The sequence below is a fragment of the Phaethon aethereus genome (assembly GCF_964289735.1).
Source record: "Phaethon aethereus genome assembly, chromosome: 5".
Lineage (NCBI taxonomy): Eukaryota > Metazoa > Chordata > Aves > Phaethontiformes > Phaethontidae > Phaethon > Phaethon aethereus.
In genome coordinates this window covers 59,692,838-59,713,325 of record NC_138579.1, presented here as the reverse complement: position 1 = coordinate 59,713,325, position 20,488 = coordinate 59,692,838, and the positions used below count along the sequence as shown (strand labels likewise).

Genomic DNA, 20,488 nt, shown 5'->3' with positions numbered 1-20,488 from the left:
ACCCAAATTGCTTTATAGCTAACTCCATACGACAAAAGTCTTAGCTGTGCTACTTTGGCTTCCTTGACTGGCACTACTCCACCGTAGGTGGCTACATAACAATTACTCTGTATGAATAATCTCTCTGGATTTATGAGAGATCATTTCTCAGCCTCATTTCAAAAATTAAAAATATCTGAACAGTTTCTAAAGTTATACTTGAACTTATTTGCAAAACTACTTCTAACAGTTAAGAAACTGTAAAAGTAGAAACTTTTCAAACAGGAGGCGCTGATGTCAAAAAACAGTCATAAACAAATACACACACTGCTTTTTCATGACATACACAAAACATGTATTTATAAAAAAAAGATTGGGTCAAAGACTATCCTGAAATTTAATTTTAAAGAGGATTTCCCAAAACTTCTTTAATTACAGTGAGACTCTACCATGAATCCTACACTGAAATCATCTTCATGTGAAACTAAAATAAGAGATTTATGACACTCTACTGAGAAACCAGAATTTCAATTGGGTTTGGCCAGAATACTCATCCTGCTTGCAATCTCTGGGAATATCACACAATTCTGTTTCTTAATTAATGAACAAATCCTTGTACAAGAGATTTTCCCTGTGCACTAGTATATGCTTTTAACTATGCTTCAAAATTTGTCCAAATTATTTCAAGTCACAATTTCATTTGGGAACTTCTACAGTTCCACTTCCACACTATTAACTCTACAGCCACTATCACTTTTGTTTCTGAATCTGTCCAAACGATGAAACATGCAAATGAACAGACCCCTCCAACCTTGAAACTGTTTAAATTCATAGAGATAAAAACATGATATATAAAAGACACCTACCTTCCCCGTCTACGAATTTTCTCAAAATAATGAAAAGAAAAATGCAGCAAAATCCTTACCACTTCTAGATCTTCAATGTCTATCAATATGCAAAGTATAATTTACCATCATCAATACCCTACCAAATAACTCTAAAACATCAGGAAATACAGAAAATATTTGGCTTAAGTACCAGTGATCAGATCAGTTCCAAAAATGTAACAAGTGTTGTTAGTGTAAATAGCATTCACTAAGTTGTCTGGAAGATGAGATAAACTGAGGTTTAGAATGATGTTCTGTATCTCCCTCCTCTATGACTCTTCCCTGCTATAAATAAGGCCTGTTGTAAAATACCACCATCGGCATAATTGAAAATGAAACATTTTCAAATGGTATTAAAACATTTCCAATTAAAAGATGTACATTGTAAATAATGGAACATGGTAAAATATGGTTATGAAACCAAGTAAAACAAATTATGAAGAAGACCTTATACTGGCAAGTGACAGCTCCCTCTGGAAAGGGACACTTACAGAACAAGAACAGATTTTGCTTCAGATGCAGGAAAATCATGGATACACCTGTTGCTAAGTAGCAAACAGCACAATACTAGAAATTGTCAATAAGGCAATACTAGTTATTCAAACTATTTATTAAAATTCGCTATTTGGATAAAGGAAACTAGTTACAACAAATTTGCCTCAATTATGAACTTGTGCCTTTCTTGATGACTCCTTGGATCTATATAAAGAGGCTTTATTGCAGGGCAACAGAGGTTAAGCCAGCAATAAAAAAAAAAAAAAAAAAGCTACAACTTGCATTTAAGAGTACAACAGAAGTTGTTTCAAAAGGTTACAAAGTTCTCTCAATAAAATTATAAGTCACAATTACATATCTGTTTTAAAGAAATCTAAGGATTTATTGTTTAAATATTTTACTAATGTTTTAAAGCAAAATATTTTGAGATTTAAAAAAACAATCTCTCGAGCAGGTTGCTCTTCCTCAAATCAATTAATTCACCACAAGATGTATGACTCAAAATTGAGATAATTTCCTCTGTAATTCTGTGGGTGTAAAGCACCAGTCCTTCTTTAGTAGCTTTGCTTACTAGCATAAATTAATAGCATTTGTTCTACAATCACCCCATCTAAAGAACAGATTACGCCTTGGAAGAATGAAAAGAGAAGGGGTTTCTTGTTTGCCTTTTTTGCTTGTTTGTTTTAAACAAAGGAGACATGCTATGAACCAGTGACTTCATCCTTCTGTATGTTGTTTTTTGGCACTGATGTAAAGTCATCTCTAAAAGATAAGATGTCACAGTCAAGATTTCTCCAGTCCACAAAGATAGCCTCTGTCTAAAGAATTCCACTAATTTTTAATACTACATATCTAAACAGTTTACAAGCACTTAGTCAGGATTAAGTAGCATGAAGTTACAGGTAATTTAATCCTGTTCCTTAACACTTTCATCTTTTAAGATGAACTAATGGTATGGGTATATCAGGCAATTATTGGAAGCCAGATCGTTGTATGTATAAAACAACACAAGAAACTACATGCAGTCATGCTCTCTCCTTTCATAAGAAAGCAAAGTCCCTTGTCTTTTGTTTTTACCATGGGGTAAGAAGGTGCCTCAGAGTAGCTAAACACTGTAAATTCACACCAACGTGCTTATATAGCCAGGTCTTTAATTTTCAAATTAAAGTGTTATTTAAATGCAATTGCTCCTAATTTCTGTAACTATTCTCCCTATAAACATCCTTTAATAATAAACCATGTTTATATTTGGAAAAGCCTTCTATCTCTTTTTTTCTTTTCTTTTTTTTACTTAATGGCTTGCTACTGCCTACAAATGGTATTAACAAAAAACATCGTGGTTCAGACTCTACTACTGTAATCCTTCAGTCAAAATAAAGCAAGCCCTTTTCTTTTTTCCCAAAATTTGTATACAAACTGCTTGGTTTCCATTGAATCTCACAGGAGCTCAGACAGCCAACACAAGGTGGAAATGAGATCACGAACTTTTTAGGGACAAAGCTAGATTCTCCAACATCAAACAACGAAGTTATTAAGCGGGTACCTTTATGTGGGTTAACAGCCAACAACTCCCACATGTAAAACATAACTCTATTATTGGGTATGAAAGAAACACAGTCTAGAGGCAGAGAATCTGGCAAGTCTTAGCTACATATATGAAGCTTCTCCAGCTTCCAAGCTGCCAGACTGCATTTTTATATCTATCTATCTATCTAGCGCACTCCCTCTCTCTCTCATATTTTCCACTTGTATTAAATGTAGATTAAAGAAGCAGAAAAGAATAGCAGATAGGGCTAAGGAATTTGCATAATCTGCAATTGCTGCATTGGACTTTTCAGTAGCATGTAAGTTCAGGACTTCTTAACGTTATAAAGAAACATTACAAAGAAAGCAAACATCTCTATCTCTGCAGACACAGAATCAAAGTTTGAGGGTTTCTGGAGTCAGCCTCCAAGTGTACGAGTAATCAGTGGTATCAAAGCTGATATGTTTGCACTATCACCTGGGCTAGTTTTTACTGTCTAGACCAGTCTCTCAACAGAAGTTGTTGGAAAAAAAAGCAAGACGATAGTTTTTTTACTTTCAAAAATTTCATCCTAAATCTCAAACACACAGCTCTGAGAGCCCAGTTCTGGCTCAGTGACTACCTATCTTAGAACAAGGTGGAAAGGAGAGATGAGGAAACCTTGCTAGCTTTCCAGAGCTTCCCTCAAAACAAGGCACAATGGAAGACTGAAGAGTGCTCAGACATGAAAGGGAAGAACTTACAAGACGAAACTTAACAACACTTGCTAATGTCACCCACTGTAACTATTTGAAGGGATCTATTTATTCAAGTACCTTGTGAATAGACATTAAAGATGTTTTTGACCTTCCTGTTTGCAAAGGAATCTATAGCAATATTCTGTTATAGCTGTAGTATAAAGTGGGACAATCTATAGCTCTAAGACACTTTCAAATAAATTCAAGCTGAGGTCCTTTATTAATATGAACACAGTTCTGCATGAACACAGATAAGACAAAGACCAGATGTAACAGGAAATAGAAACGAAGGAGAAAAATAAGAAGTAGAGAACACTGCATGCTTCCATTTTCAGGCACAGGCTGTCCAGAGCACCTGCCCCATCACAACCCCACACAGGCACACTCACCACCAAAGTGTCTTCACACCAGCATGCTTCCTGCAAGCCGTAAAGAAACTAATACAAAACCTGATAAAAGGAAAAACAGAACACAAGAATTCAAAACTTACCTTCTCCAAGATGAATTTGTTTAGATAAGGCATGTAACCCTGATTGGAAACTGGCCCTTCATCATCATCCCTAAAGTGCTCTTCCAAGGCCACCGGATCGTGGGGAACATTTAACACTGTGCACAAGTTGTGAGAAAGGACCTAAGGACAGAAGAGAAATCAGTGACAATGCTGTTGGTCTTAACCATGCTGTGTTCCCTCCAGAGCAGACCTGTGATGTGCAAAACCATGCAGAAAGTGACGCTTTCATGTCAGCACAAGTTCTGCCCTGTGGATTTTTGTCAAAAAACAAAGCGTAACTAAAAAAGTTGACTCCAAGGATTCAACGGCTTCAGACAGTTGCACATTTACAGAAGCAATGCAATCACAGATAGGTCCATTCCTACAGGAGTGCACACACAGCTACGGAAGCTACCCTTTGTACTCATACCCATTTGAAAAACAGGACAGGCTCGCAGAAACACCAAAGTAATATTTACAGAGTGAAATTAGATAGCTACAGAAAACAACCACAAACACCTAGCCTTTGAAATTATATTTATTATCTACTGACAAGTAACAAAGAAAACGACTCAATATGTACCTTTACTTTACAAAGAAATGACCCCTCCAGTTCACGCATTGATAACAGATTTCTCTCATCTGCTTGCTTTTGTGTTGCTGCTTAACATTCATTCCATGTTTCAGTTAGCAAAGGAAAAGTAATCTTATATAGAAAGGGGAAGGTTTTAGGCGTGCTTCTCGAATTTTTATTTTAAAAAGATATTTGCATTAATTATGTCAAGAGCTTAACACCCACCAGCACTCATGTCTGTTCTTGAGAAATGACCTTCAAGAAGAGGCTACACGCTTGATTAGTTTTAAGGAAGTACTGAATGACTGAAAACTAACCGGTAGCCAACACATCTCAACTTCTTCAGCTTAGGCCAAGTTTTGCACGCACAAACTAACGCGTCAGTACCGACAACAGGAAGGTAGAGCCAGGGTAGCAGTCACTCCTGTGCCACCAGCACTTTCCTAACAAAGACAAAACACCATCCCTTTCGTTGTTTACACTGTCTTGAGTCAGGTCAGTCCTGTAACATGCTGCCTGCTGGGTCTTAAACATGATGTCACTCAGGAGCTCTCTCCCCTTGGCATGATGTAGAGTTAAGCCTCTGAAGACCACATACCAGCTACAGGAACTGCGTTAAGGACTTAACTTCACATGCCCAGGAATGGTCTGCATTGAAAAAAATCTAAGAACCAAAGGCAAAAAATACAGGTAAAACAAAATTTGGTAGAAGTGAAATAGATTGCATCTTTTGAAAAAGTATGCTGCTTACGGTTAGGGGTTTTTTTAAATCAACAACTAGATGGGACAGACTGCAACTGAATTTTGCGCTGCATAGACTAAAAAAAAACCCAGACTCAAATGATGCCAAGAAAAAGCAGTAAAAAAAGTGCAGAAAATTTGTAAGTAGGTCTATTTAGGTGAGTAGACATACACCAGTCTAGATGGGTTATCTGCAAAACAAGAAGTGAAAGTCTAAAGTTGTCAAAGCCTAGGAAATCAAACTTATGCCACACACTTAAAATGTCTGGGTTTTCCCCCACCCCAAAAAATAATGTACATTTTACTTTTCTTAAGTACAACAACGACACATGCAAAGACTAAGTACTAGTTGACATAAAATCCTACAAAGATAGCCCAAGATGCAACTGATTTCGGAGGAAAATTCCTCTCTACATGCTTCCAAAGTTACACTTTCTTTTAGAAAAAGCACACATTTCCACGAGAAATACATATTTTCATTTCATATGCTAATATTAAGCCACTGGGGCTAACCAGGTGCAGAAGTTTGAAAACAGAAAAACAATAACATCAGCCGTATTACAACAAAAGTTTTATTTCCCAGAGTAGCAAAATAGTATTTAGAAGTTACCATATTTCACACTACCCTCCATCAACAGTGTATTTCCCTTCCATCCATCCTTATTTTTAACCACCACATCAAATGAAGTATTTGAGTCCATGTGATTTACAACTGGGGGGACGACGACGATGTACTATCATGCGTGTTTCCCCTTCTATTTAAGGCTTCTGTTGTTATTTATAGAACACTGCGGGATTCTTGAATTTCTGAGAGATAAAGATGATCTCAGTTTTCCAACCAGCCTCTAGTTGCTAATACTATAACTAAAAAAAACCTCAGCTAATAAAAAATTATTCTAAAAGCATAACTGATTTAAGCTTATTACCAAAATAACTTACAAGTCTCAATAAAACACTTTTCGTCATGTCCCTTCTATGTGTTTCTCTTCTCCCTTTTTCAGCTTTCTTGCTGTGCTTGGGCTGTCAGAAACCTAGGTGGTTTCCGCATCAAGCAACCACTTTACCAGGAAAGAATTCCACTTTCAGTCATTTTCTAAGATCTGCCTTATCTGCGATCTCTCCTGTGCCCAGTGCTCTCTTTTCATAACTCAGGAAATTCCTCAGCGCCTGCCAAAGCCTGCCATTCTCTAAGACGGCCAAGTGCCAGCTGAATTCTTCAGTTGCAGGGTAAGCCTGAAAAATTTTGCACTGATGCCTCATTTTGTTTTGTCTCCTCAAATCACATTATTTGGACCATGTTATACTTCATTTTAATAACCAATTTAAAAAAAAAAAAAATCTAGCTGAGTATTAGGTTAACTGGGGTACAAAAAATTGCCTTGCCTTGCAGAAGCTCCATCAACCATGAGGAAGTTTTGCACCAGTAAAGATTATTCCCCCCATGCCCAGAGGGTTGCTAGGCAGCTTTTTCTTTCAGCACTTACTATGCTCGGGATGCCACATCTAACAATCTACCTTCATGCCAGAGCCAACTCCTACTCCAGGACAGAGACTCATCTCTGTACTGCGGCAAATGGGCACAGCGGTGGTCCCTGAACTGTAGTCCATGAGGCAGTACAAGTGGTCTGCAAAGGGTTCACAAAACCAGTGCAGTCTGGGCACAGTTCGTCCCTTTTCAATGAAAAGTTTCATAAGAAAGATGCCTAGTGGTGCCCTGGGAATACTGAAGGTGTTCTGCTCTAAATATAAATAACTGGATGAAACAAGCAAACTGAACACCAAAGGTCTTTACAGACACCAGATTTACTTTATTTATGGCCAGTCTCATGCTGCTTTACCTGGTGGAGTGCAGATCTCCAGCCCAGCTCTACTCCACCACAACTGCTCCCCTCTGAGCTCCCATTTTCCAAAGCACCGATCTTCCAAAAGTTTAAGCACGTGTTGAATTGTTACCCTCTGAGTAATTCCATTTAACCTTGTCCATAAAAGTGATCCGAGTTTCTGAAGGGAAAAGGAAGATCTGCTAGACTACTTACTGCTCAGCAACAAAAATTTGGCCCAGATGATAGCAGGAGCATTAACAGGGCAGACTAATCCTACAGCGGCTATTGTCAGTTTCTTCAGCACTTCTTTCTTTTTCTTTTCCATTTTTCAGGGGGGTCTTCTCCCTCCCCCATCTCTTTTTAAGATTTTAAAACATTGGCATCACAGATCCTGACAGCTCCATTCAGTGGCTTTGTGTGAATTCATTCCAAGACATTCTTGGCTAATGTCTCCATGACATCCATGTCAGCAGCTAGCCAGCCAAAATAAGGCTACTCACAAGTACTTCCCCTTTTCCTTTTTTGACCAGCGTGGAAACCAGCATCGTATATGCCCCTTGTCACAGGCATAAGGTCTTTTCACCCAGGGTACGTCCTAAGCATGCATTTTCTTGCATCACAGCATCTCCAAGGTACAGCTTCCTTGGTACCACTCAGGTAGCAAATGCTCCATTCGGAGTCTCATTATTTAACATCGGGGTCAGTGCAGCAACCTCTTTCCCAGTCAGACGAGTGTATTCAAGCCCAGCCTCCACCAGCTCACCTAGTACCCTTCACAGACATCACCTCTCAGTTCCTTCATTTGCTCCCTTCTCCCTTGGGCACCCACAGACCCCTTCTCATCTTTTGAACAACCCTCACTCTTCCTCTTGCCTTCATTATCAGAACACCCGTTTTGGCCCCCAATCACATATCGGTGCCAGCCTGCGCCTGCCCAGTTGCCAAGGGAATTGCCTTTCTGCCCTGTCACTCCCAGGCCTTAGGAAGAGCTCCCAGTAAACATCCTCCAGCTAGTGCATCCCTTCTTCTATATCTTCCCTGAAACCAGTTGCCAAAACCTCAAGGACAAAGGTTAAATGGGCTGCTGATCCACTGGCAGCTGCTCCTCTCGAACACAGTATCACAGCCCCGTCGTTTCCTAATGCCCTCCTTTTGGTCTACAAGCTGCCTTGGTTTGCCAGCTCTTCTGGAGGAGGAGCATCTCTCCCCTTGCACCTTACAGACACGATTACTCATGGCTACCCTCATGCAAACACTTCCGAGTCCCGTTAATAACATCAGAGTACAACTCTCTCATAGTGAGTCATAATGACTAATTTCCTACCATCCTTCAATGTTGTACAGAGTCAATTGTCCAGCTGGGGTCCTGCCCACTCGTCACAGGCTCTCAACCCTTCCAGTGCCTTGCTACATTGTTCAAGGTCTTCCTCTCCCTTTGGACCATCCCTCTTGCCCCTGATTACACCATTCTTCCTCTTCCCACCGGCCACTGACTTCCCATTTAGTAAAAAAGGCAAAATAAAGATACGAGGTATAATAATCCTGTAACACCCCAGAGATGATTAAAGATCAGTTTAAATTTTCAAAGCCTGACTAGTTACTTTGGTCACCCACATCTTATGGGCCCGAATGAGACTGTATTTTCACGAGGTGCTCACCATCCACATTCTTCAGGTATCACACCAGGAATCCAAGACTTGGAAAATCCATCCCAGTGTAGCATGCAAAACAAAACAAGAACAGCCAAATAATCCCATTGCCTAAGCAGAGCCAAGTCACAAAGCAATATAAGGAAGAGCTTCCAGAGAGAGTGTGAAACCTAATTAGTATGTATTCTTTCCAAGATCCAATCATACACACATGCTACAAGGAATTTTGCTGGCTGTTAAGTGTAAGTACATTTAAAACTGCAGTGTTTCAAGATCCAGATGAAAAGCAGATTGAATGTTGGCACATCACAGAAACTTATTAAAATAAGTCAATTTTGAAATTGCAGACTGCAAGAAAGATGAAATTGGATTTAAGTATAGGAAAGCAAGTATTTGCATGTAGCTCATGCTCGAACCACAACAGCAGCTATAACTGCATACACAGAACTTGTACTTCAGCCTTGATATATCAGTGTTTGAAAGTGCTGAAACACATTGAAAAAATGATTGTGTCCATATCTAAAGGTGTAATTTAAGAACAGAACACACAAATGTTTCTGCTGATGTAGAAAAAAAGGCAAGATCTGCAGCCAGCATAACAGGAGAACTTCTGAAGATTACCGACTAGACAAAAAAAAAAAATACTGGAAGAAGATAATATTCAAATTACACAGAGGACTGATTTAACCATCTCTTCTCTCAGCAGCTCAAACCATATACAGAAGATACAAATGGATAAAAGACATCTCATTAAATCCTTACTATTCCAAGAAAGTCCTAGTTTTTCCTCTGAGCATTTGCTGCTTCTCCAGACTACAAAACAGACCCAATTCACTCACCTCCATTCCTTTGCTCTAGGTACATTAAAAACAAATGCGTGATGCAAACCCTTCACAGTAGGGCCTCAGCTACATAACACATGTTAATTTTTCTCATAGTATTTAATGAAAATTATTTATTTTTATGGAACGCTCAAAGATCACTTCTAGGTAGAGAAACTAGAAATCACTCTCTTCAACAACCAACATGTTATACTTAAGACCTTCTGTGCAACATGATGGCAATACTTTATGCTGGATTATACAACTCAAAGATCCATTGTCAGTAAGTTTTCTTATTGAGGAGGCAAGAGTTCAGCACGTTACAACACTGCATGTTGTTCTCAGAAAACAAATAGGTTTTTACCTTTTTTTTTTTTTAATAACAGGAGTTTCACTAAATTATTAAACATATTTTTCTAACGCCACAGATCTCTACTAACCTGTTTATGTCCAAGCCTCATCTCTCCATTTTATAGGGGTGCTATATCTTCCTCGCGGAAATGTGGATGAGAAATACTTTATTATGAGATACCTTCTTAGTACAATATAGCCCTACATCATCAGAGAGGAACTTCTGTTCTGCTGTCCTGCCTACCCCTTCCACTGCATCAATGTGGGGCTACTGCCATAATGTACACCTTTACTCCCCAGTAGGACTATCAGTTTGACACCACATTCATCATTTGCCACAAAAAGCCTATGGAAGAATGCTCTCTACCCCTTCCTGTGTTTCCTGAAAACTAACTCTTGGTGGCCACAGGAGAAGGGAGCAAAGGGAGCAAAGTAACTAATGCAGACTTGTTTCTGCATTCCCGGATCCCCCACTTGACACTTCTCTCAGGAGCCTTTGTATCACATGCAGAACTGCACAGACCCACAAAGACCCACTCTTTTTTCAACCCTTCTCTCCCACAGATAGACAGAATGAAATATCAAAACTGTTTAGGAAGATGGGGACAAGTAACAAGGGGACAAGTTTAATTTCCCCTCTCCTTTTTATTTTTTTACTTTTTTTAAACACAAACATTTGTAGACACTGGGGCTCTAATAAGACAGCAGAACATGATGAGACAGGTAACCGTGCTTCAGTTTGGAAATACAACTGCTGTGTTAATCCACCTAGGTCAGTCAATGATCTTAGAGAAGAAGTGACAACACCTCCTTCGGAGCAAGCTGTACAAGCCCACCAGCACCCTGGCTGCTTCTTCAGCCATTTAATTCACCCCAGCACCTGTGCAAGCACAACAGCTTCTCCACCAACCAGCACAACACATGCTGCAGACATACCTCCCAGGTGAATGTACTGAGCACACAAATCACGGCAGTGCACACAAGGTGTGGTAGCACAACAGAAAAACAGGATTCCTTTAAAGAGCAAGATAATAAAAAACCCACCTCTCTGCAACCTACATCAGTTAGTCCTGCAACACAAATACTCACTTTCATGGTGCCACCTGTAAAAGACCTGGGACCTGCGCATGTTTTCAGCTTGGGCTCACAGTCAGGCCTGGCCTCCTGCCCGACTCCTGCCCCACAGTCGCTTCTGGCTGAGTTAGGCTGTATCTCACAGCCTGATCGCCCCAAGCGAAAGAAAAGGAAAAGAGGAACAGGCTGCTTGCAGCACTTCACATGTTGCGGATGCTTATTACATAATGCAAAAACCAAAGTCCATTAGTTACCGACCACACTTGGAAATACTGCCCGTGGCATGGCCACTCTTGCTTGTGGAGTTAATCCCACAAAGGGCATAAACTTCAGCTAATTGTTGCGACCAACACAACTTCAGCACTCAGTACAAGGACCCACAGTCTCAAATGTCAACAGGTGTTGCGTTCTTATTCAAAATATTTATTTAGCCAGATTCCTGCTATTATTCCCAGGCCAAGACAGTCCCATAAAGTGGGGCCAAGATGGGATCAGATTCAGTGAGCTGCCTGAGAGCTCTTTTAAGAGCACAAACATTACTTCAGCGTATAAGCTAAGGAAAGAATAGCACAGTTGGAGCCTCTTGACTAATTCTCCTGTTTATATCCAAATAAGAGAGCACTGTGCAACCTCACTCTCCCCTTGGCAACCTATGAATTTCACTTGGATGCAGCCAACCCCTATAGATAGGACCTTGTGGCTACTCCACAAAAAATTTTGGCCAGAAAGGGTACCAAGGACATGCGGTTGAAAGCAGACCAGAAGCACAACAAGGGTTTGTGCACGGACATCTCAGGGAGGACGAAGTGCTTGCCTGGGCAGAATGAAAATAAGCCTCCTCGAGCTGGAGGAAGGGCCTGCACGAGTTTCTGGCAGGTCAGAGGCATCCAGGAGCCACAGTGACTGGCAATGCTGTGTACTGAACGACAACCTCAATGGAGAAAAAGCAATTTAGGACTCCCAAGTGGCCTTTGAAAAGAGGTGGCTGTGTCCTATTGTGCACCCCCGACAGTGACCACCTCAGGCCCCAGGCCCTGCACCCCCATGTCCACTGTGGAGGTGGCCACTGAGGACAGCCCAGGCCCATTTCACAACACCTCACACCCACGTCGGGCCCCGGCCCCACGCTGGGGGCCCGCCACCCCTCTCTCCCGGCTGTCCCCGGCCACCCCGCTTGCCTTAAGCTGGGACTTTGAGACCTTCCCGCTGTGGTCGAGGTCGAGAGCGGTGAAAGCGTGCCAGATGGACTTCAGCAGCTCCTCCTTGAGGCCCACCATGGCCGGCCCGCCGGCTGCCGCCGCCCCGCTCCCGCGGCCGCTTCTGCCTTCGCTTCGCCTCGCCCGGCTCCGCCGTCGCGCCCGCCCCGCACCGCCCCGGGGGCGGGCGCCCGGCCCTGCCCGGCTCCGCAGACACCGCCCCGGGAGGCGCGCGCGTTCCTCCTTCGAGGCGAGAGCCGAGGGGCTGCGAGGAGCCGCAGCGGCCTGAGGCGGCGGGGCGGCCCGAGGCGGCAACCTTCCCGCGGGCGGGGGCCGCAGCCCTCGGCTAGTTCGTACAGGAGACGCCGTCTGACTTTGGCAGTAGGATACGCTCACACTGCGAAAAGAGTATTTCACCCCCCAAGAATTTCAAAAAGCAGCTTGCAAGGAAGACTGCGTGCAGCTGGAGTGAATGAAGGTCAATCACAAATAATGGGGGTAGGACTAAAAAAAAAAAAAAAAAAGGCACCACTACTTCCAGAGCAGGAGTGGTACAAAACATCAGCAGAAGGAATAAGTTTTGCTGTTGGGGGTTTTGGTTTGGATTTTTTTGTTGTTGTCTTTTTGGGTTTTTTTGGTGTTAAGTCCCCTTAAATGCTGTGGGTTCTGACTAAGCAATAGGGAGAGCAGCTGCTGTGTGAGGACTTCAGATGGTCTCCACACTCCTGCTTTCTAGCAGATCCCTCAATGGTAGTTGTTGGAGCAGGGCCAGAAGAAGCCACAAAAATGATCAGAGGGCTGGAACACCTCTGCTGTGAGGACAGGCTGAGAGGTGGGGTTGTTCAGCCTGCAGAAGAGGAGACTCCCAGGAGATCCTACTGCAGCCTTTCAGTACTTAAAGGGGCTTATAAGAAAGATGGGGACAGACTTTTTAGGAGGGCCTGTTGCAACAGGACACAGGGTAATGGTTTTAAACTGGAAGAGGGCAGATTTAGACTAGACAAATTTTTCACGATGCAGGTGGTGAAACATTGGCACAAGTTGCCCAGAGAGGGGGTAGATGCCCTGTCTCAAGTCAAGGTTGGACAGGGCTTATTGCAGGGCAGTTGGACTGGATAGCCTTTAAAGGTCCCTTCCAACCAAAACTACTCTAAGATTTTGTTATTCCTCTCCTAACAGTAGGGTTAGCTACATGTGGGCCAGAAGTGGGAGGAAGATAATGCCACAATGCATACTGCTTTGAATACTGCCTGTGCAATCCTTCACAGTACACAGCTCATGGTCAAGTTAAGGTTTCATTTCCATGGATTTTAAGCAGAACCATTAAGATCCCAACTTCAAGACACATAACAAGAAAAAAAAAAAAAGAGATTAACGTTTGTCCAATTTAGTCTTCACTCAACTGTATCATCAGAGCACAAATAGCACTCTGCAAGTGAAACAGTGCTGGCAGGTACAGCAAGATGACCATTGTGCACCAGGTGGTGCCGGTTCATTACGATCCCAGTAAGAAAGGCACTCATTCTAAAGTATCACTTAAAATGCCATTTACTGGAGCTAACACTATAATGGAGAGGAGAGTATAGATAATCTTACATTCATTCAGGTGCTGGGAACCAAGAGCTGTGCAGCATCAACCAGATCTCTGATCAAGGTGCAGCACGGCACACAGATCCTGCCCATGGAAAAGTTACGCCATTTTGATCATTAAAGCTATTACAGGACTTTCGTACAAGAGAACAACTCTATACATCATTTCTACTGTCAAACAGAAAAGATGTACACACAAGAACCTCTTGCTGCATTTTCAGATAAAGGGCAGGCCAGGCAGGGGGTATAATTGTGTACCAGTCAGGTACCAAGCAGGAGCTGCCCACGGGCTCCTCTGGTACAATCAACCAGGTAAATTTATCCCACGGCCACAGGACACACCCAGTCCCACGTGGGCACGGAGGCCAGACTGGACAGGCAGTGCAGCACAAGCAGAGTAGGCACAGGCCTAACTTACGTGGATCACTAATCCTCAGTGTACAGTGGTCTTCTGGTCAGGATCACTACAGATCACTACAGATGAGCAGACAAACTCCAACAAAGTCCACTGTAGGAATTACTTTTAATTCTCATATGTGATCATTCCTAAATGAGTTTTCTATTTGTGTGGAACTGGAGACTTGAATCGTCCACAGATTTCCAGTAATTTATTTTTTTTAGTGCCTTCTCTAGCTTACAGCAAAGCAACAAAAATACTCTAGCAATGCAGCGATGGCATAGTCTCTCAGTAGCACAGCGAATAGTCAAACACAACCTGCCTTATTCACTGGGCATATCCCAAGCAGCCTTTTTCCACACATTTTTCCCCATAATTTATTCAGGACTTCGGAATCCACAAAGAATTATTTATGCTCTTTCCTCGAGATGGATGGTGTGAACTATACAATTAATATCAACAATTAGTTTAATTTCCTAATGAACCAGATTTGCTAACATTATAGCTGTTACTATCACCAGAAACATCTATCATCTTGAAATACATTAGCATTTCTCCAGTTTGACCACAACTATTCCACTTAAGGAGGAAGGAAAAAACTGTTGTATATGCAGATAACCTAAAAAACTTACTTTATTTGGTAGCTGAGCAACCACAAGGTCACCAGCAAATACAGAACATCCCTATTAAATTACATTAAAATACAGTAAGGTTCTGTGAAATGTCACTGAGGAAAAGCAATTATTATAGTTCACACATGAATCTCCTCATGGCAGGGACTTAATTTCTGTTCTGAACAGAGTTCAGTCATTTTTGGCAGCTCATTTCTATAAAAAAAAAAGATACGAGTGGAAAAATGAAATTAAAAAAATATGCCCCACAAAGTAATTGTAAAAACAAACAAACAAACAAACCCGTGTGCTTCACTTCATTTTCTCTTCATTCTTTTTGCTGGCTTCTGTTATTCCTGATTTAAATGGCATGCTAAAATCCTTTGCCAGAACAGGACTTGTTTTCCACTACAGCTATAAATAGTCAATAGGTTAACAATCCATGCTTAAATGTTTCATTTTAATGAGTAGTTTATCTAAGCCTCAACTGCTCCAGCTTTTGGTAGGTTAATCAAAAGGATACTTATAAGTTATGCATAAAACTAGTACATGATTATATATAGACATACTAATATTTAAAAACAGTTCTTATAGGGCTGAACTAATGAGCAAAAACAGTTAAACTGAAGTTCATATGGAGACATAAACTTGCTGTTGAACAAAACCTTTGTTTTTTATACTTACCCAAAATAGCTTTAACAAAGTTACAGGACTAACTGCATCCACACCCAAAATGTAAGTTATTTTAAGCATCTCTCCTGTTTTAATGTGCTAGTCTGGACCTTTGCTTATCAGACTTTACATTCTAAACCTTTGAAGATAAGATTGACATATAATCCATAGAACATCAACAGTGATCACACAACCATGAAGTCCTTGGCAGCACTACATAAACTTTAAATTGCCTGCATGGTACAAAAGTAAGTTCTGATGCAACCTCACATACTTCCACTTTTCTTGAAAGTTGTCTGAGATCTCAGCAACTTTATTTTAAATCTGTGCTAATTCTAATCTTGTTTGTTCACCACAGTTAAGAACATGACTGAAGGGTGGTGAGGAGATCAGGGAGGGAAAACTGGCTCACAGTCTCAGAGTGACTCACACTTTAAGGAAGAAGCTTTAGTTAGGCCCTGCTGAGCCTCAGCCTTAAGAAGTCAATCACTTTTCCCTTCCTCCTCCCTGCAGAAGCTTAATTACTTCTTGTTAGCCAAATAATAAGTATTTGTCAGGAGGTTCTAACCAGAGAAAAGACTATGCATTTGAACTGTTACTGATTTTGTTTTATGCCACTGAGTCAGTTAAACTGCCATCAAGGAAGGATTTCAGACACATCAGCGGTTCTGTTTTCTGCTCATTGTTAGCCCATAGAAAATCTTCCTGAACTGTGGCTAGACGAGTCATTTTCATTCTCCACAGGAAAACTAAATGGGAACAAACCATTAAGCCAACTTTGTAGCAAACTGCGTTTCCAGTATCTGCTATTTCACAGCAGTGTTTCAGTAGAAGATAAAACTAAAGCAAATGCCAGTGTTCGTGATCAACATGTTGTAGTTTCTGAACAGACTAGTCCCACCATAAACATCTCAAGGAAGCATTGGGGGACAGTGTAAAAAACAGTGAGTATATTTGACATTATACCATAACCCAATCCTCAAGCCATTTGAGGAATTTGATTTTTCTGTTATTTTTAAATACCTTTAACAGTTTTATCTCTGGCCTTATACATATACCTCAAACAGTCTCACTGAAACTGTGTGGAAATTAAGCATGACAATTATTTCAGGTGAAATAGGAAGCAGCATTAGATGCTGAATCAGAATGGCAGCTCAGTCTCTCCTACAAAAAAAGTTCTTTTCCCATTCACTTCTAAGACTTCTAGAGCAACCTTTAAAGTGATTCCAGAAAAGCACACCTACTTCACTATAGTTTTCTGCTATTTATACACATATGCACAACACATGCATTTCTATTCAAACTTGAACAACAACAAAAAAAACATAAGGAAGAGGTAAAATACAGAACATTAAGTTACCTTTGAGTTCCTCCCTGGTAACACACATCTTACTCTACACTTGTAGCTGATGAGGTATTTTTCACCAAGTTGCAGAACTTACCGTAGAACAGAATACCACAGATACCTTACTTGCAGAAAGGAAGAGGAAATTAAATCCCAGGTGCATACTGCAGTAACCATCTGATACCATATTTTGGGATGGAAACTAAAGAGAGAAACGGTCAATGGAAATAGCCATTTAAGCAGGGTTAGTGTAAAAGACTGTCAATCAATATTGACTCAGTGTCTAAAAGACCAAAAGGAGATTACAATGCCATTTGCTAAGGCATGGAACAAATATATGGGGAGATTCTACCCTAAACATCTTAACACCTAAGTAGCTGAGAATGAAGAGGCAAGAGGGAATGTCTGCAGAGGTAGGAAGATCACCCAAGGTTGGTGAGACTACTAAAGGTTAGGAATAAGATATTTCTGTCCTTCTAACCTATTCTGGTTAGGAATAAATATTTCTGTCCCCCCATCCCTATCCTGCAGAACACCTTGCCTAAAATACTTTAATTAGTGGTGCATTCTGTTGTCTGTAAATCCATAGATGAACAAGATCTTCTCCATCAGGATGCAGGCTCAACAAGCAGAATCTCTTCCTGTGCATAAATGGTAATTCAGTAACAGCAGCAGTTTTTACACCCATTAGCCCACCTATCTGGCAGTAACCCTAGGGCTACATAGAAGATCATTAATTAGAATTAGGCCAGTTATTCTGCTTTCATCTTGAGTCAGAGAAATCAGTTTAAACCAGCATGATTATTCAGATGTCACGTTGAATATTGATGCTGCATATTAGGACTCAAATGACTGGCAAAAGGAAGATCTTTGAAACCAATTCTGCAGATTTTTCAAGACTATCCAGAATCTCAGATAGTATTTAAGCGTGTACAACCTCAGTTCTCTGAGCAACAGGTTAAACAGTAATAAATTGCTTCCTGTTTAATTAGGCACAGCAATATTCTCCCCTCCGGGCACCTCCCTTTCCTCTACCCCAATCCCATTATACTTTGGGAAGATAGCATCTTCATCCAATTCTAACTGTTTAAACAGAAGCAGGACATTAATTTCCTGTGTGCTGTCCTGCTCAGTCACTGCTGCTTCCTGCTTTCTCTCTGCAGTATTTCTTGGGACAAGAACCTATGTGTTGGCTCAGCAGCCTCCAACTGCGGGAGCTCGCAGCTCTCAGGTGGTGTCCATGGTTCATTGAAAGCAGGTAAGGTTCAGGCAGGGAATAGCCCTGCTTTTGACTCTTGCTGACCATTGCTTTAGACCCGAGTTCTCAAGCACAGCTATAGCAGTGATATTCATAGGTAGCACACATACACAGATTTATTAAACGTGCATACATGTTGTATACCAAATCACATATATGGTGAAATCATGAGGATGCCTTTTCCAAGCCTACAGAACTGAGGGGGTGGGTGCAGATGGAAAAATAAAAGTCAACACTTACCTGAGCTACTGCTGGCAAGAATGCTCAATCACTACTGCAGAACAAGATAATGATTTCTAACATTCAGGGTCAAGTGTCATACTAGCACACAAACACTTTAAAGACAAAAATTTAGTGTACAGTTGACGATTTTGTCCAGCAGGTGTTGCTGGAGACCACAAAACACATTAAAGACAAGGTCAAGCTGGTCAGCTTTTGTTAGAGGGTCAAACAATGCATGGCACCTTTCCTCCTCCCCCACAGTTCAAGAAGAATAGGATGACTAAGTATACTTTTATTCATGAGTAATGCAATCTGTGAAATTGAAATCCTATTTTCAAATACACAAGCAGTGCCTACCTCCATTTTTAAGTGGAGATAAAGCTTGTCTATAACTTCATAAAAAAGCCAAGTGATCAGTAAGTTTGTCAGGCTCTACACCTTACTAATTCAGATCCATCCCAAATAAATGAAACATGTTACTAGGTCTGTGATAATCAACAGCTTGTATCTGGGGAAGGGGGGAAGCATGAAATCAGTGAGCCAATAGGACAAGGTCAGGTTGGACGGGGCTCTGAGCAACCTGCTCTGTGCCCTGCAGGGGGGTTGGACTAGATGACCTTTAAAGGTCCCTTCCAACCAAAACTATTCTATGACACTTGGAAACTGCAAAAAAACCCCACAACCCTAGACAAATGCTAAGTACCAACAGCTTAACAAAAACAAAAGATATTAAGATGACCTTAGTAATTCTAGCTGGTTAATCCTGTGTGAATTCATGACAAAAACTGCTGGGAGTTGATAGCAATCTATGAAAGTAGAACAACAATTTCTAGTTATGCTACAGCTTCCAACTGGAAAGTGCTAACTTCTCTTTACAGACATATTCCTTGTCCATCTATTGGCCTTTATGGCTATAATGGATCAGTAGTATGCATGACAATCACAGTACTGTTTTCTGGAAAAAATATTCTCCAAGTAAACCCGATTTTGTTTTGATAGTAATGGCATAAGTAGATTTTCTTCTAGCATTTGAATACCATACATGACTCAAAATATTTTTTAAAATATAGGATTTATGATTTGATTATAATGATTTAGCCTGAAAAACAATGAAAAACTAAGGACCATCAGTATTTCTACAGGTAGTCCATGGAAAGGTTTGATTCACAAGATGAATTATCCAAAAAGTGAATCAATCATTGATACTTGAAATTCACATTAAGAAGTTGGCAGGGGGGGTTAATGCTTTTTGGTTTATTTCCAACAAGAACTAGTTTTGTACAGTCCAATGGAAGACAATCCATAAATAAACCATTTAGATGGAATAATTTCAGAATATTCTTTTGGAAAGCTGCATTTGTCAGTGTTACATGGTCATGTCCTTATCAGAAACTAATGCTGTAAGAGCTTTAGTCCATCACACCACCCACCCTTTGGGCACAAGATGCAGCAAGACTAAACAGGTAGTGTTGTCTAGTAATGCATCATTAGAAGATGGATTATAGACACTGGATTTATATACAAAGATAAAGAAGCAGACAAATATCTAGAGGAGGAGAAGACATGAAATGCCTGCTTTCGGTTATTTTTAGGTTCTCTTTCTCTGTACTTCGTGAAGAAGTCAGGTACTCTGACCAAATAAGGTACTATGCTACTTCTGTACTGGAAAATTAAGCTAGATGAATTCACGAGAAAAAATGGTTAAACATTAAATGTAGCTATTTTGAATAACACGTTTGCCACCCAACTCCAATGCTTGCTTCTTAAATTGAGATAAAGCTTTCTTCTGGAAGTGCTGAAGCTCATCTTGTTATACCATGCTTGGTAGAATTTCTTCAACTGACATCTGACTTTCTACATTTTGCAAGAGGCTTGTAGCTTCTTCCACCTGAAAAGGCGGCTTGCCTGACTACCTAATAAGTTTTGCCCAAATGTTGTTTTTGCAATAAATTTGTAAGCTACAAAACATACCGTAAAATTGTTTCTATTAAAAAAAGAAAACCCTTCAATGTCAATAAAAATCAATGCCACTTCTCACTCAGCAAGCATCT

At 40.7% G+C, this 20,488-nt stretch overlaps 1 protein-coding gene across 1 annotated transcript in view; it reads right to left on the bottom strand.

Annotated features, from left to right (window-relative positions):
- The window catches only part of SWAP70 (switching B cell complex subunit SWAP70), a gene marked incomplete at both ends in the record, with an annotated part of 38,910 nt that extends 26,487 nt beyond the window's left edge, over positions 1–12,423 (bottom strand). The window contains 2 exons of the mRNA XM_082000742.1: positions 4,114–4,254; positions 12,325–12,423. Of these exons, the coding sequence (XP_081856868.1) occupies positions 4,114–4,254; positions 12,325–12,423 (240 nt within the window). The remainder of the gene's footprint in view (positions 1–4,113; positions 4,255–12,324) is intronic.
- Positions 12,424–20,488: the final 8,065 nt, after the last annotated feature.